This window comes from Poecilia reticulata, chromosome 12 (assembly GCF_904066995.2).
Source record: "Poecilia reticulata chromosome 12, P_reticulata-male-v2, whole genome shotgun sequence".
NCBI classification, from domain to species: Eukaryota; Metazoa; Chordata; class Actinopteri; order Cyprinodontiformes; family Poeciliidae; genus Poecilia; species Poecilia reticulata.
The window spans coordinates 19,626,228-19,641,036 of record NC_088841.1 but is presented as its reverse complement, the minus strand read 5'-3'; the positions used below and the strand labels follow the sequence as shown (position 1 = coordinate 19,641,036).

Sequence of the window (14,809 nt, the reverse complement as noted above, 5' to 3'; positions counted from 1 at the left end):
CTTACACCTTCCATATTTCAGCTCTCCAACAAAAACACCAGCTCCTCTTGCAAGCCCTGAAAACACAGAACTAACCGAGGAGAGGCTCAGCCAATCAGAATCTTTGTAGATTTCGATTTTTGTGCCAGCTCTCCAAGTATTGGTCAGAGTATTCCTTTGAGGCTGCCGCCCCTGCCCGCTGATTGGCTAGTTTTCCCGGCTCTAGTGAAGTCATTTGAATACGTTTCGCTTTGTGGGGCTCAGTCAACACAGCCCTGCTGGTTCAAATAATTGACTCAAATATCAGGAGCGGAGACACACAATGAAGGAGAGTGCCATACGGACACATTGCTGATAGACTTATCTTTTTAGCGATAGTGTGGAAGACTCTACAGATAGTTTAGATAGACATAGCTCTTATTCGAGTTAAAGCGCTTTTATTCGGACTTTGAGCGCCGTAAGTAAGAGGTAAGTTTTTTCTTTTTGCTTAAGCGTTGTGTCTACATTTAGCTGCACCTACCGCATAATAGTTTTCACTTGATATTTCTTTTTCTTAGATAATGTACTTGCGTTCATTTTAATAATATTAAGTATCACGAAAAGACTGAACATCCTAAAAAAAAACAAAAACCCAGCGTGATGTCAATAGGCTTCAAACAGTTTTTGGTTCTTTGAAAGACAAATGCAAAGTTTAGCCTCGCTAGGTGACAATAATAACGTCCAATTTCTTCCCTGTGGAGTCACTGCATTTGTTGTTGTTATTGTTTACCGCCCATGTGAGTTTATAATTAGGCTGGCAGTCAGATAGAAGCAAACATTACTCACCCAGCACCTGTGGTTGCACAGCATGGTTTCTCTACAGTCAGCCTCTACTTTTTTTTAACTGTGTTATGACTCAGTAAGAAGCTCATAATGTGGAACAGGCGTGTGGTCTGCTGTGTGAGGGAGAAACTTACAGATTTTGAGTGTGTGTGTGTCTGTAGGGAAAGAATGGGAAAATGTGTGTGAAGCTTGATATTTGGCCAGGCTGCTTTTTTATTTTTTATTTATTTATTTATTTATTTTTTAAAGGCTTTATTCCTCCCTTCATTGGCTGTAATCTGGCACCTTCCAAGCATTTTCTCTCCAGGCAGCATAACTACCATCTCAAATTATTGGTTAATCTTAGTTATTGTTACTACAGAAGCGAGAATATCTGATTTGAAAATGAAATAAAGTTGCAACGTTCCATGTAGTAATTGGTGTTTTTACATAAAAGTGTTGTTATTTTATGTAATTCACGTTGAAATTAAATAAAAGCATATGTATTTTAAAAAATTTTAAATTTACCCTGCGAAATGTTGCAGAAAAACAGTATAATCTATAAAAGTAATATAAAATACAGGATTCCAGTTTTATGTAACGTCTATTTTAATGTAAAGACTTAAGCAGAAATGAAAATAGAATGAAGTAAATAATACCCCTCAGGTGCTTATTGTGTAGAATATTTTAGCTTTTCTGGCAATGTGCAGAAACAAGGGGGGGGAGGGTCTGTGCTGTGTGTGTGTGGTCCATACTGTAAACAAAACTCTGGTCACTCCAGAACTCATTAAACGAAGTAGGAATGGTATTATGGAAAATGTCAACAAGCTTTTAAAAACCTTTGTGACCAATGGTCTGAGGTGTTCCTAGAGTCTTGAAAAGTCTGGAAAAATACAGAATTTGAATGTTTTCAGACACTAGTCCTTATTCTATTATATAACAAATAATTTAAAAAAAAGAAACGATCCTCCTGTCTGCATAAGGGGCTTTTTACACTGATTTATTTGGATGCTGTCCTCTGTCTTTAGTCTGAGATAACTTCTTGTCCAATTCATTGATTGTTTTGGTTTTTAAGCTTTTTTACATATAACAAAAAAGCAATAAAATGACCACACTGCTAAATGTGAAGCAAATTTCATCATTTGTTGAACATACAAGCCCCAACCAAATGGATGTTTTGCACGCAAATGCCAAGAAAGTTACAGAAATCCCAGCGTAAAGCTAGATTTCTTTCTAATTATTTTTAGGAGCACTGAATTAGGTTTGTAGACAAGAGAAACTGTGTGTGTGAGAGCTTAGAGCCCTCCAGCTGAGGAGATAAAGTGTCTTTATCCTTTTTTGTCTCTGGGTTAATACTGTACTAGCCTACCAAATGATCCAAGCAGCAGGTGTGTGTGTGACACAAACATGAAACCACGAGGTATCCCTTGCTTCAATGCACTGCCGGATAACCGGTTTATCAGTGAATCTGGTGTGGGCTCTAGTTCCTTTATCAGATTGTTGTAATGGTCACTGGGTCTGCCTAAAGTGGCTGCAGGATCCCCCTTCTGACCCGCACGCTTCCTCAAGCGTTTGTTTGGGCTCTGGGCTGTTTCCTCGTTATGTTAGTGGAGCACTTTTCCCGCTACGTGAATGACGTGGGAAAGCTGCATGATGAATTGGCTGTGAGCGTTACCAGGGCTGTTAAAGCAACATTCAGTCACCCTCAAGCACACAAATGTGTTAAGTGGAAGTAAGTGGTTGATTATCCTTTTCAACTGGCATGAGAAAAATGCTAAAATATGCCAGCTTCTGTGAAGCTCACCTTATTTTATGTTTTATGTTGTGTTAGAACTAAAAATGCACCATTTATTGGTCGCTACCAATTTTTGGCTTTGTTTGAGGATAGAACTACCGTGCACCCAGTCACAAGTTCCTCACCTTTATTTGTTAGTCATGAAACTAGAACTAGTTTACTAATGAACATGCTACTTGATTATGTGTTTAAAGACAAAAAGGTGAGTTTTCACTTTATGCATAACAGATTTCATCAATCCATACTGAACTTTTTAATTTTTTTATTTAGTGTATTTAATGTTTGTTTTAAATGACTTGCATTGAAAGTGTGTGTCTTTTCAATTAAAAGTAAGCTTTTATTAAACCAGAAGTGTAATAAAAATTATATAAAAAGCCAGAATCTCAATATCCAACCTGCTAATACAAGAAAAAAATGGCTGATTTTGATCACTGGCTGATTGTTTAGTGCATCAGTTGTTAGAATGCAACCAAAACCTTGGAAGGTTACTCCTGATTTTAACTTTTTAACTTAACTCAACAGAGTTGCTGTGAGTGCAAAGCCAAAATCAGGAGTAGCAGGAAGAACTTGCTAAACAAGAAAATGTATGAGTTTTGACCTCTGAGCTTTTCTTTTGACCTTACTGAGATCTTTTCTTGGTTTCATTTTCTACTCGAAATAACTTAATTTAGCAGTTCTGTTGGCTTTAATCAGATCTCATTAAATATACATATGAATCTGTTAGAGGTTGAGAGCATATCTGGGTGTAACCAAAAGTATTTAAATGGAAACTAATCACATCACTGTGCACTTTAGTCTTTCTTCACATAACCTGAATGTCACCCATGACAGACAGTGATATTAGAGAAATTTCAAAGTGAAACTTTAGCTCCCTTCTGTTTTCTGGATACTTGTGCAGCACATGTAAAACCATCATTCGTAATATGGAGGACGAAGGATTCATGTCAACTAAGTCCAGGTTAACAAGTCTGACTTAGGAATGTCCTTCAGTCTTGAATGCATTCCTTGCTCACACCTTATACCTGTTGTTGTCTTATTGGTGTCAAAGTACATGAGGTGCAGAGTTCAGCAGAGATAGCAGGTCTCTACATTGGCCCATTTCCACTCTGACAAACTGTTTTACAGCTACTCTTATCAGATGCAGGTTGTTCCTTCAGTCCCAGAAACCTCCCAAATGTTCGCTGTGTGTTAACCTTTGCTTCATGCTGGACTTCAGCCTTAATGAGCACAGGTTTCTATTGTACTAATTAAACTGTATTCCACTTTCAGATAAACATCCAGACTGTGTAGAGCTTCACAAGTGGTTCAAAGGATGAGAGTTGTTTTCTATTTTAATTTGACTGGAAGTCTTTTGAATATCTGTGCAAACAGTTTTTTTGCTTTTGTTTTTGGTCAGCATGTACAGTCGATTTGAAGACAGAATGACCGAGCTAGCCGCAGACTGTTTACATGCTATTTTTTATGAGTGCAAAGTTTTGCTGTCGGTCAGTGCTGTGTGTGCATAAATGTGAAACCACAAAGTCTGTTTTGCACAATTTTTGGAGTTGCTGCTGTCTGTCCTTGAGGTTTATGAAACACTTACTGTAAGTCAACATGTTGGTCTGAAGGTGCTCCTCTTCCCAAGAGCACACAGACATTTACATTTTCACCTAAACATTAAGAGTAGATTATGACTTTCTGGCTCAAACTAAGGTTTACTCGTACGACTGATTGAAAAATGATCCTAGGAGCCAGAGTGTGCAAAAGCTGCTGTGTGTGTCCAATGTGCTCTGATCTCTTCTGATCTCCTCCTAGGGGTCTTTGTGTTTTTGTTAATGCCATGACAGGAGAGATAATGCCTCTATTGTTTTAGAACCCCCACCATCTCGTTGGTCTCTGCAACGAACTGTGCTTGTTTTGAAACCACGCGGAACGTGGAAACTTTAAAGATGGTGCATCAGAAGAAAAAGGTATGCAAAACATTAGGAAAACAACAAAAAAGCACCAAACTGTTTGAATCGATCAAAACTGACTTCAAAAAGCATGCTAACCATTTTAGGTCTGTATGAAGAGATTTAGTGAGAAAGTAGCTTTTGACAAGATGTTGATTTTTAACTTGAGGATTGCTGACTGGTCGGAACTGTTTTCTATCAGTAAAAACAAAACTCTTTGGTATCAATGCAGTTATCTAGAGAAGAAGACTCATTCAGTATCGGTGTGAAAAATTGACTTCTTATGAAAGAGAGCAAGAATTCCAGCTGATAACAGGAAGGCTGAACAAACCAAAGTGATGTTTTCAAAATATGTGCATGATGGGGCACACTCTATTTGGAAATGTTGGAATTTTTTGGGAAATCTCCATCTTCTGCTGGTTAATGCTAACTATGCTAACAACAAAGATGCTAAGACAGTTGAAAATTTTATATTTTCTTCTTTATTTAGAATGTACTCAAAATTTAGTTGAACAGTAAACTTTGTGAGATCGCCTCTTCTTCCAAAATATAAACAATTAATGTGTGACTGAGGCAGGAGGCTATAAGAATACAGAAAAATCTGGATTGTTTTCAGTCACTATCGACAGATCAAAGATTTACGAAAAAAAAGGGTCATCGGAAATTTCCCACAAAACAATGATTGGTGCGTTTCCAGTACTTGAGGAAAGTTTTCTGCATTTCTGTCTACCCACATCAAACCGACCCATAAGGCTGCAGTTTCAAAGTTTGCAAGCGAGCGAATGCAAACAATCCCCTTTAATATGAAACTATTTTGCCGATGCCATTTTTAATCCGTCCGAAAGGGAATCCAACCTATGATTTAGAAAGAGTGCAATTTCAGCACCGCAGCGTGGAAGCCACAACAACCCAAAACGGGGTCAACTATTCAGGAAGTGGGTCTGGAAAAATCGCCACTGGTTTCGAATTCCGAGACGTGCTACCCCTCTGAAAACATAAACACAGAGACACAGAGGAAATATTATCCATTGGACTCTTATCTCAACTTTTAACGCCTTTGACTTTGTTTTTCGGTAAAAACGCTGTGATCTTTTAACCGAGTCAGAAGGTTAACAGCAGGCTGAGATCACAGAGTGTAGTGTTGGACAGGCCTCCTCAGGCAGGATGCCAGAAGCTGCGGTATCCTTGTGACTGTGTGTGTGTCTGCATGTTTGTATTGCTCCTCCCGTCTTGCGTTTGTGTGTGACTTGTGCATACGAGTCTGGATTATGCTGCCATCGGGGCAAGGCGCCATGGTGGACGAGGGTGTGTGAGAGAGTGTGTAAGATGTTGGCTGAAACAGACTCCACAGTTGGCGCAGGAATGGACAAACAAAATTCTGCTGGATTCCTGCGGGGTTTTCTGTTTTCTGGCACACGCGTGTGTGTGCACCAAACGTTCCAGACGTATATATGCATGGGATTCATGGACAGGAGTAGGATAAAGATGGCTCCAGTGCTAAAGCACACTCCACTGGTGATCTGGGATCAGCTTACCGACCTCCGATCCAATTATTTTAACTGTTAAGACAGAAAAATAATTTCTGACTTGAGAGATCATCCATTTGTCATGATGTTTTCCGCCCACATGCTGCACTACTGCCAACAAGTTCACTTCAAGAATGTGGTAAACGATACAGTGAAATAGGGTGGAGCAGACATTTCTTACGAGCTCATTTGTAAAATTCCCAACAAATGGACTCGTTGGAGAATCATTTCCAAAAATGATGGATTTGTAAAGCGTTGACAACACCAAATAAAAAATAGAGGAGATCTAAAATTAAGCGATTAGGTGCGATTATCGTCACAGACACTTGCTGAGTCTCGGCTTTGAGAGACAGAGTGAGATATTTTCACAATAGCTGAACGCAGTTTAAACATCAACCACATTCCCAGGGCATGAGGTGGACAGGGATACTGTAACACCAGGAAATCTACAGCACTGCAGGAGATATAGCTTTGTCTTCATGTTGACTGAAGGGTAGTCAGCTAACTACAAAAGTAATACATTAAATAAAGCTGGATTAAATGATGTGGTGAGAACGTGTTATTATAACTCTGCCTTACTGCAATTAAGCCAGTCTTAAACCTAAAAAAAACCCATAATTTAAAACGGCAGCAGTGGCTTTTGAGGAAATGGTTCACCATAAAAAAGAAATATGATGGTTTTGGATATAAAGGGAATTAGTTGAAGTAAATTTGCTTCATTCAACACCTCTTTGAAACTTGTCTGGTTCAGTTTATATTGATTATGGATATTTTACACTGAAACAGTGTTTGAAAATGACTGCTAATTATTTTTTTTTTAAATATACTCCACCCTTCCACCCACAACATATCCACACATTGAAAAAAAAATAGGGCGAGGACTGTACACGGCTTCACAATGCAGGCTTGGTTCCCCTTTTTGCTCATGTATTTCTAACATAGCATAAAGTGTGAGATTAGATGTTTTTACAACATGGTTCTAAAAACAAAAACTCACTAAACATATCTGGGGCAGAAAATGCAGATATGAAATTTAATTTATCATGTTTAAGTAAATTCAATTATTTTCTTTTGTACAGCTCCACTTTACAACAAATGTGACCTCAATGCTCTTTAACCATCTGTAGGGTGTTTTCACACCTGATAGCTCTGTACACTCTGCTCAGTTGGTGGCCAAGATTGCAACATTTGTTACATTTTCAGCTGGTGTGGTTCTCTTTCACACTGCGAATCAAACCCTTTTAAGAACCCGTTCCCCTCCTTGCTTGTGGTGGCGCTGCACAAAGAAGAAAGCAAAATGAAAACCTGTGAAGAAGACATGAGCGCAACTTCCTCTTTTGTAAACAAATGGAGTAGTGTTAGATTTTAACTGGTGTAGAATCTCTCCCGCCATGGCTAGAGTCATGCGTTTGTTTTGGTTATATTTACCCAGAATGCCCTGCGCTGTAGTCCACACCCTGTTTTTGGAGCAGTTGCTAGTCCGCTTGCATTCTCATATTAATTCGAACCGTGCCAGAGTTCACTTCAACCAAACGGAGACCGAGGTTTTTAGGCAGACCAGATTTTGCTTTTTTGGTCCTTATCGGAGTTCGATTCACATTTCCCCAAGCAAACCGGACTTTCTAGGCAAAGGAACTAGAGGTTGATTAAAGCAACCTCTAGCTTTAATCTAGAATGCGGCCTAAAAGACAAACAGGTTTAAAAAGATCCAAGCTCAGATCCAGGTACTTACAGTCAAATTCAGTCTTAATTTAATAGTGTACATTTAAATTAAATGCCACTTGGCTTAAAGCTGTCTATCTATGGAAGCCCAGCTAACTGTATGGAGATATTTTATCCTGAGCGAGCATGTGGTGAAAGTGGAAACTAACCCCAGCTTTTCAGCAGCAGATCCATGCTCAGTATGCGTGCTCACCTCTAAAATCTTCATATTTGTGTTTATTCTTTTCTTTTAAAGGTGATCATGCCCCCAACAACCCCATACGCAGGAAAGTTCAACTCCTGCCCGTCGTACAGCAACAACAACAACCACGTTCAGCCTCCGAGCCCGTACCACAGCGGCTCCGCTCCGAAACCGTCCAGAGACAACATCTACAACGGCCCTTACTCCCCAACCGAAAACCCTTACGATGTGCCGCAGCCTCACAGCGCGTATCGGACCACCTCCGTCTCCTCCGTGAGCGCCAAGGAGCACCATTACGGCAGCAGCTGTACCATTTCGGAGAACCCGTACTCTTCGCCACAGCCCCACAGCCCTCGCCAGCACAGCACTTCCTGTCCGGGCCGAGCGTACCGCCACACGAGCAGCAGCTGCAGCAGCGAACACTCCTGCCGGAGCAACGGAGCTGCAGCGAAAGCTCGGCTCTACGGTAACGGCGTCGCCACCAGTTATGGGGAGATGTGTTACCACGACAACAGCTTGGTTTCAGCTTCTCTTGAGGCGCTGATCCAGCATCTGGTTCCCACTGTGGATTATTACCCCGATGTATGTAGCCGTTCTACTTTTTTAAGGATTATGCGGTAAATTCTGTAGTGTGAAAGAATCCCAACTTATTTCTGCTTCCTGATCTTCAGAGGTCGTATGTCTTCACCTTCCTGCTGAGTTCGCGCCTCTTCCTGCACCCATACGAGCTCATGACCAGGGTTTGTCACTTGTGTGTGGAGCAGCAGCGGTCCGGAGATGCCCTGCTGGATAAGGTGGGTGGACCTTCACACACGCACACACACACACACACACACACACACACACACACAAACAAAGGCACAGACATGTGCAGGTGTATTTATTTCACGCACTGTCACTCTCACTTAGTCCCACACAATTTCACTCCCACTAACAAACCCCCAAATCCAGGAGAATAAAGAAAGAAAGAGATCTCAACTGCAGTGCAGCAGGGATTTACGCCAAATTCAGATACCAGAAAGAAGAAGTCATAGTCACACATAACAGATTTTAAATTATCGTCATGACATCATTAGATAATTAGACTGACTCTGTGCCGTCTGCGACATGTTCAGATCCGTTTCCGTGAGGTGGCGCCGAAACTGGTGCAGCTGCTGACGGAGTGGACAGAAACCTTTCCATATGACTTCAGAGACGACCGCATGATGCGATGCCTGAAGGACATGACGCTCCACGTGGCTCGAGGGGATGAGGTAAGCATCCAACCAGCCATCCAACTGATGGATGGTTGGTCAGTCCTCCAACCACACAACCACCCACCCATCCATCAAACCATCCAAACAACCAACCAACCAACCATCAATCCACCAATCCACCCAACAAACCAACCATTGGTGGACACATTCATCCACCCATCTTGAATTTCTTCTATCCGTCCAGCCATCAACTATTCTATCCATCCATCTATCTGTAGGAACAACACCTAGATTAGTGTCATTGTTTAGTTCATTTGTGTCTTCATGTGTGTCTCTAGTATTCTTGGCGGGCCATGCAGCAGATGACCCAGCGTCTCATCAAGCGCCTGTCCGCCCTCGGTCAGTATGAGGAAGCGGTGGCTGCGCTCAACGCTGCGGCGCAGGAACGTCCCGCTTCGCTGAAGACCAAACAGGCTTCAGCTCAAAGGGCCGACATACTGAGCGCTTGCGACGATCCTTTCATCCTCGCTCAGCAGCTGACACACATTGAACTGGTAAGAGGTCAGATAACGAAAGGTTAAATAAGAATTAGGTTACTTTTAGCAGTTCTGTTGTAGGGCTTGGTGCCAGACGGTCACTCTGGTGTTTTATCTGTTTTTAACACAGCAGACACATAAAATAGTTAGAATAGATTTACCATATTTTACATCAACTGTCATTTTTTCTGACGTTTCTCTGCCTGATGTTTTGCCTTTAGGATAGACTGAGCTTCATTGGTCCTGAGGAGTTTATTCAGTCATTTGCAATGAAGGATCCTCTGGAAAACCACAAGGTAAAGCTGAGTGGAAACAATTATGTGACTGACCAGCACAAGTTGTTTTTAATTTGTGCAACGGAAGGGAAAAAAAAATACAGATTTTATTTTCTAGTTTGGGTTCATCAAATCAAATCCAGATGAAATACATTAAAGCTTGTATTTGAAAGGTGATAAAATGTACTAAAGGTTGGGTATATTTTTGCAAGGCATTGAGCCGTGGTGTGCTTCTGGCTAAATATTTCACACAAGTGTGATTTCTCATCCAGTCTTGTTAAATTTTCACATATTTTAGCCCAGACAGCCCAGAGCAGCTTCCTTTTGTTTTCAGTTTCAGCATGAGACAATGATAGGTTAGGGTTAGGGTTGCTTTATTCTCAAGAAAGCCTGAAAACACAGCAAAATAACCTGTTCATAATTATCTACATCAAAGTCCCGACCCAGATGAACCGCACATTGTTGCTATTTTTAAGCCGTTTGATATGATTTTTGATTTTTGATTGTGTTCTGGGCCTGCTTTGAGTGTTGTGGACATCTCCAGTTTGAGTTTATTTGCCACAGATACCACATGAAAGAGCCTCGCGGCAGATAGAAGGGGACTTGTTCGGCTTTCTGCTTTGCTTTTATCTGAGCTCTTGAAAACGTCTGGAAGAGAACAAAAAGAGCCTTTGCTGTGTTGCGTGTCTCAGTTCGTCGGAGAGAAGGTTCTTTTCCACGGTGAGAGATCCTAGAAATCAGCTGAAGGGTCGCTCTCAGTCGGCGTTTGCCGCTGCCGTGCTCCCACCTGCTTTGCTGCAGTTACATAAGAGCCCCTATTGTGTAAAAGAGCAGTTGAGTCACTAAAAAAAGGGGTCCCGAGGTGTAGAGAGGGGGAAGTTTGGAGTGGAGTGGGATGCCGGTGTTGTGTAAGCTTTTAGTGGCGCCTCAAACCTCTGGGATTGCATCATCACGGCCGAGTCCAGTTTATTTATACACAGCTTTTATAATGTTTATTTATGTAAGAGGACCTTTGGAAAACAGGTTTGCCACATTAGAAACCACGTGTTTAATGGAAAAGCCAGGGGACCCAGAAAGCATATGTACGTAAAAAGAGACGCGTCGGAGTGTGACGGTGGCAGATTGTGTGGGTGTGAAAAGCCGACAGGATGTATTAAGGGAGAAAGTTACGGAAGAGCAGCAGCTTTAAGAAATAAGCAGATGTGGCGCATCATGTGAGATTTTATCTCATTAGAGTGAAGCAAAAATTTTATTCTGTGTGAGATTAGTTGAGGACTATTCACTACAGAGCATGCATCATCCCTTTTATTACACTTAAGCTGTTAAGATCACAGCAGTGAAATTCATTTTAATGTCTGAAGGTGAGAAATATGTACAAAAGTCTAAAAGAATGAAATTGAGAACAAGTGAGAAGTTGCCAAAGACTATCAGACATCAAATAACTTGTTATACATAATATCATGACATTTTCACCACCACGCCCAAAGAATCTAATTATTTTCAAACCCTGTCAACATGATACTTAAATTAGCAACCAAGCAAATATAACACAGCAGCAGTGAATGGAAACAGCTAAAAATCTCACGTTTTTTTTGTTTTGTTTTTGCAATGTAGCTACTCTGTTGTTGTTATTCTGACAAAATAAAATGAAGTACTAAAACAAAGATAATTCACTGCCAGTAAGGTTAGTTTAGTATTTATGCAGGCAATTACTTGGTCTGGTTCTAGAAGAGTTTCTTCCTTCTTGAAATGTTTACCAACAGTTCATTGGTTTCATTGCGTCTTTCTCTTCTTCCGTTTCTCCTCCAGGGTTTCTTCCGGAAACGTAAAACCAGTAACCTGGAGGCCTACGTCAGCTGGTTCAACAGGCTCAGCTACTTGGTGGCAACAGAGATCTGCATGGTATGTTTCACACAAACAAGCAGATTAGTTGTTGGAGAATAATCTCTAGTTCTTATAGTTGCACAATTTTAATGCAAGTAGTAAACTTAAATAACCGAAACAACTCGACAGTGCCTAACAAAGAAAAGTGTATGCACGTAAACATGCTGTAAATTTAAATGGCGTTTAAGCTCTTCCTATATTTAGAAGCAGATTTTAAATTTTTTCTTTTTATTCAAGCCAGCGAAGAAGAAACACCGAGCGCGGATCATAGAGTTCTTCATCGATGTGGCTCAGGAGTGTTTCAACATCGGCAACTTTAACTCTCTCATGGCGATCATCAGTGAGTATTTGATCCGTTTTTATTAAGAATCTGTACCAGTTTCCTGTAATTTTCGGTTATTTTTGCTGTAAAATACGGCAAGGAGAAAGAAAAAAATAAATATCAACCGTTGCTCCCTTGGTGTCTTTGTAGAGCAGAGCCACTGAATTGACAAAAGCCAACAAATGCAGTGCCAGCTGGAGTTTAGGCTGACTTTAATCAGTTTAGGGGAGTCTAAACTCAGTTAGCGGAGGCCTGGAGCTCTGCAGGCTGCGCTTCGTCTCTAAACGCTTTCTCCTGTGTCTCTCAGCTGGGATGAACATGAGTCCGGTCGCCAGACTGAAGAAAACCTGGAATAAAGTCAACACAGACAAGTTTGAAATCCTGGAGGTCAGAATTATTCACACACACGCACGTCAGCAGTTCGCAGATTAGATGCTCTAGTTTTCAGCTCAGCTGTAGATCCGATCTTAGAAACGCCAGCAATGGTTTTGTTTGCTGACGTCTGATGTGTTTGATCTCATCCAGCACCAGATGGACCCTTCTAGTAACTTCAGCAACTACCGCACGGCGCTCCGCGGCGCCACCCAGAGGTCCGAGACCGCACATAGCAGCCAGGAGAAGGTGAGGGAGCCCGGAGCGTGCTGCTCATTGAAAAAGAAAAACCTTCTTCTTCTACATTTAAAATAACTAAATCTCCTTCCTGCAGATTGTGATTCCGTTCTTCAGCCTCCTCATTAAAGACATCTACTTCCTGAATGAAGGCTGCGCCAACAGGCTGTCAAACGGACACATCAACTTTGAGGTCAGTTCAAAGCATTTTTCAAAATTAAAAACTGGAGAAGTGACTTTCTCACGCAGACCAACAGCTCCCCCTTGTGGAGGAGCTATTGAATCGCACGAGAAACAGTCTAGTAACTAGTGCAAATTATAAGACAAAACTAACTTATAAGAAACTTCAGCAAGAAGTAGGAGCTTGTTTTAAGAGAATTACTTAATATTTATGGAGAAAGCACTTGTTATAAGTGAAATAATCTGCCAGTGAAACAAAACATTTTAACTTATGGGAATTTTTGTTCTTTCTTCTTCTGAAAATTTGTGTCTGGAAAACTTCAGAATTTGAACCTTTAGAATGTGTGGAAACTGGACAGATTTCCTGGCTTTAGAAACCCGAACAGATGCGTATCATCACAATTATTGTTTTCGCGACATTTTTACAGAAACTGTGGGAGTTGGCGAAGCAAGTGAGCGAGTTTCTGGTTTGGCGCCAGGTGATTTGTCCATTCGACAGAGACCGCCGCATTCTTCAGTATCTGGTCACCACGTCCGTTTACACCGAAGACGGTCAGTACAAATTAGAACACTTTCACATCAACTATCAATTTTGTAAGCCACGGGGAAACGAAGCTCAATTTGTGTTATTGTTGCAGAGCTGCACCTGGCCTCCTATGAGAGCGAAGGACCAGAAAACAACATGGAGAAAGACAGCCGCAGGTCTCTGAGGTGGGTGCAGGAACATTTTTGATAAATAATTCATATAGGGAAGTAAGCCAACATGGAAAATAATAACTTTTTCTTTGTTTTAACTTCCAGATCTTCCCTTCTCCATCGAGAAAACCGCTCTTAAGACGTTTTCTCTACTTTCCATTTATATTCCCAAGGCCAAAGTTTACATTCTGGATCTAAGCGTGCTCCTGCAGAACAACAGATGCAGCTTAAGCATCATCAACAATAAAGAAGTTCTTTTCAACCCTTTGGGACTACAACGAGTGCCAGTAATTTTACATAAAGAAAAACTTAAGTGCCAGAAACATAACTCCATCGTGAAGCTCGGATTTTTTTTTTTTTAAGAAAAAACAAAAAGCATCTAAACACACTAAAAGGACAACAGGCAAAAATGTGCATGGATTTGTATTCCTAAGTACCAGTGAACGGACGTTCAACATGTTTACAGCTGCCGAATAAGAGTTATGGACAGAAAGAGCCATGATGAATTAATTTGTGTCATAAATTACAGCCTTTAAGTTGCTTCTACACGGTGATGCGGCTGTACCTTCAACTGATCCATCTCAATTTGGACAGTAAAGTCATGTGATCACTATTATCTGCAATGTGGCTCCATGTAAAGCTACATTGTGTAAGTGACAGCAGCGTCATGCGAACAAAACGCACCTGAGTGTGTGTCCCTGTGCCGTGCATCATAGTATTCTGTGACTCCAGCTCACACGAGTCATCGTATTCTTTCTAATCATGTATTTTGTATCAGAAGCTTAAAAAGTGTTTTTGTTTTCTTTTGAGTTTCACGATGAGCTTGTTGCAGGTTGGCTGGCTCTGTGATGGTAAGCTTTTACAACACCAGTTCATGTATTATGTTAAAAACAAGTATTTGTCTAGAGTGAAGTAAAATCTGTATCTGTGTGTGTATAGAGATGATCCAGCCCCTCTTATCCCGCTTGCAGATTTGTGCGAGAGAACCTTTAATTTTTCATGTTTTTTAAAAGGCACACCGTCTGTGTGTCATTTTGTTATATATTTTTTTAAAGATTCTTGTGCGTCTTTCATGTTATCAGGGGGTACTCGTACGAAAGATTTTTTTTTTTTGTGTGGAAGAGACATTTTCTCTTTTGAATAAACAGAATATCAGTATTTGGTTTCTTTGTTTTT

General features: G+C 40.8%; 1 protein-coding gene across 1 annotated transcript; it reads left to right on the top strand.

Moving 5' to 3' along the window:
* The first annotated feature begins 237 nt into the window (after positions 1-237).
* On the top strand, positions 238-14,791 carry LOC103473558 (ras-GEF domain-containing family member 1B-B-like). Its single transcript, XM_008423877.3, has 14 exons — positions 238-447; positions 7,990-8,517; positions 8,607-8,729; positions 9,051-9,188; positions 9,470-9,685; positions 9,889-9,963; positions 11,752-11,844; positions 12,064-12,166; positions 12,456-12,535; positions 12,674-12,769; positions 12,855-12,950; positions 13,366-13,489; positions 13,576-13,648; positions 13,739-14,791. Exons 2-14 carry the CDS (start codon positions 7,996-7,998, stop codon positions 13,770-13,772), a joined length of 1,773 nt encoding a protein of 590 aa, XP_008422099.1. The 5' UTR covers positions 238-447; positions 7,990-7,995; the 3' UTR covers positions 13,773-14,791.
* The last annotated feature ends 18 nt before the right edge of the window (positions 14,792-14,809 follow it).

Coding starts and splice junctions, on each gene's coding strand:
- LOC103473558 (XM_008423877.3), top strand. CDS start 7,996: ATGCCCCCAACAACCCCATACGCAGGAAAGTTCAACTCCTGCCCGTCG. Junction 9,686..9,888: donor AGCTGACACACATTGAACTG/GTAAGAGGTCAG, acceptor TTTTGCCTTTAG/GATAGACTGAGCTTCATTGG. Junction 13,649..13,738: donor GACAGCCGCAGGTCTCTGAG/GTGGGTGCAGGA, acceptor TTTAACTTCCAG/ATCTTCCCTTCTCCATCGAG.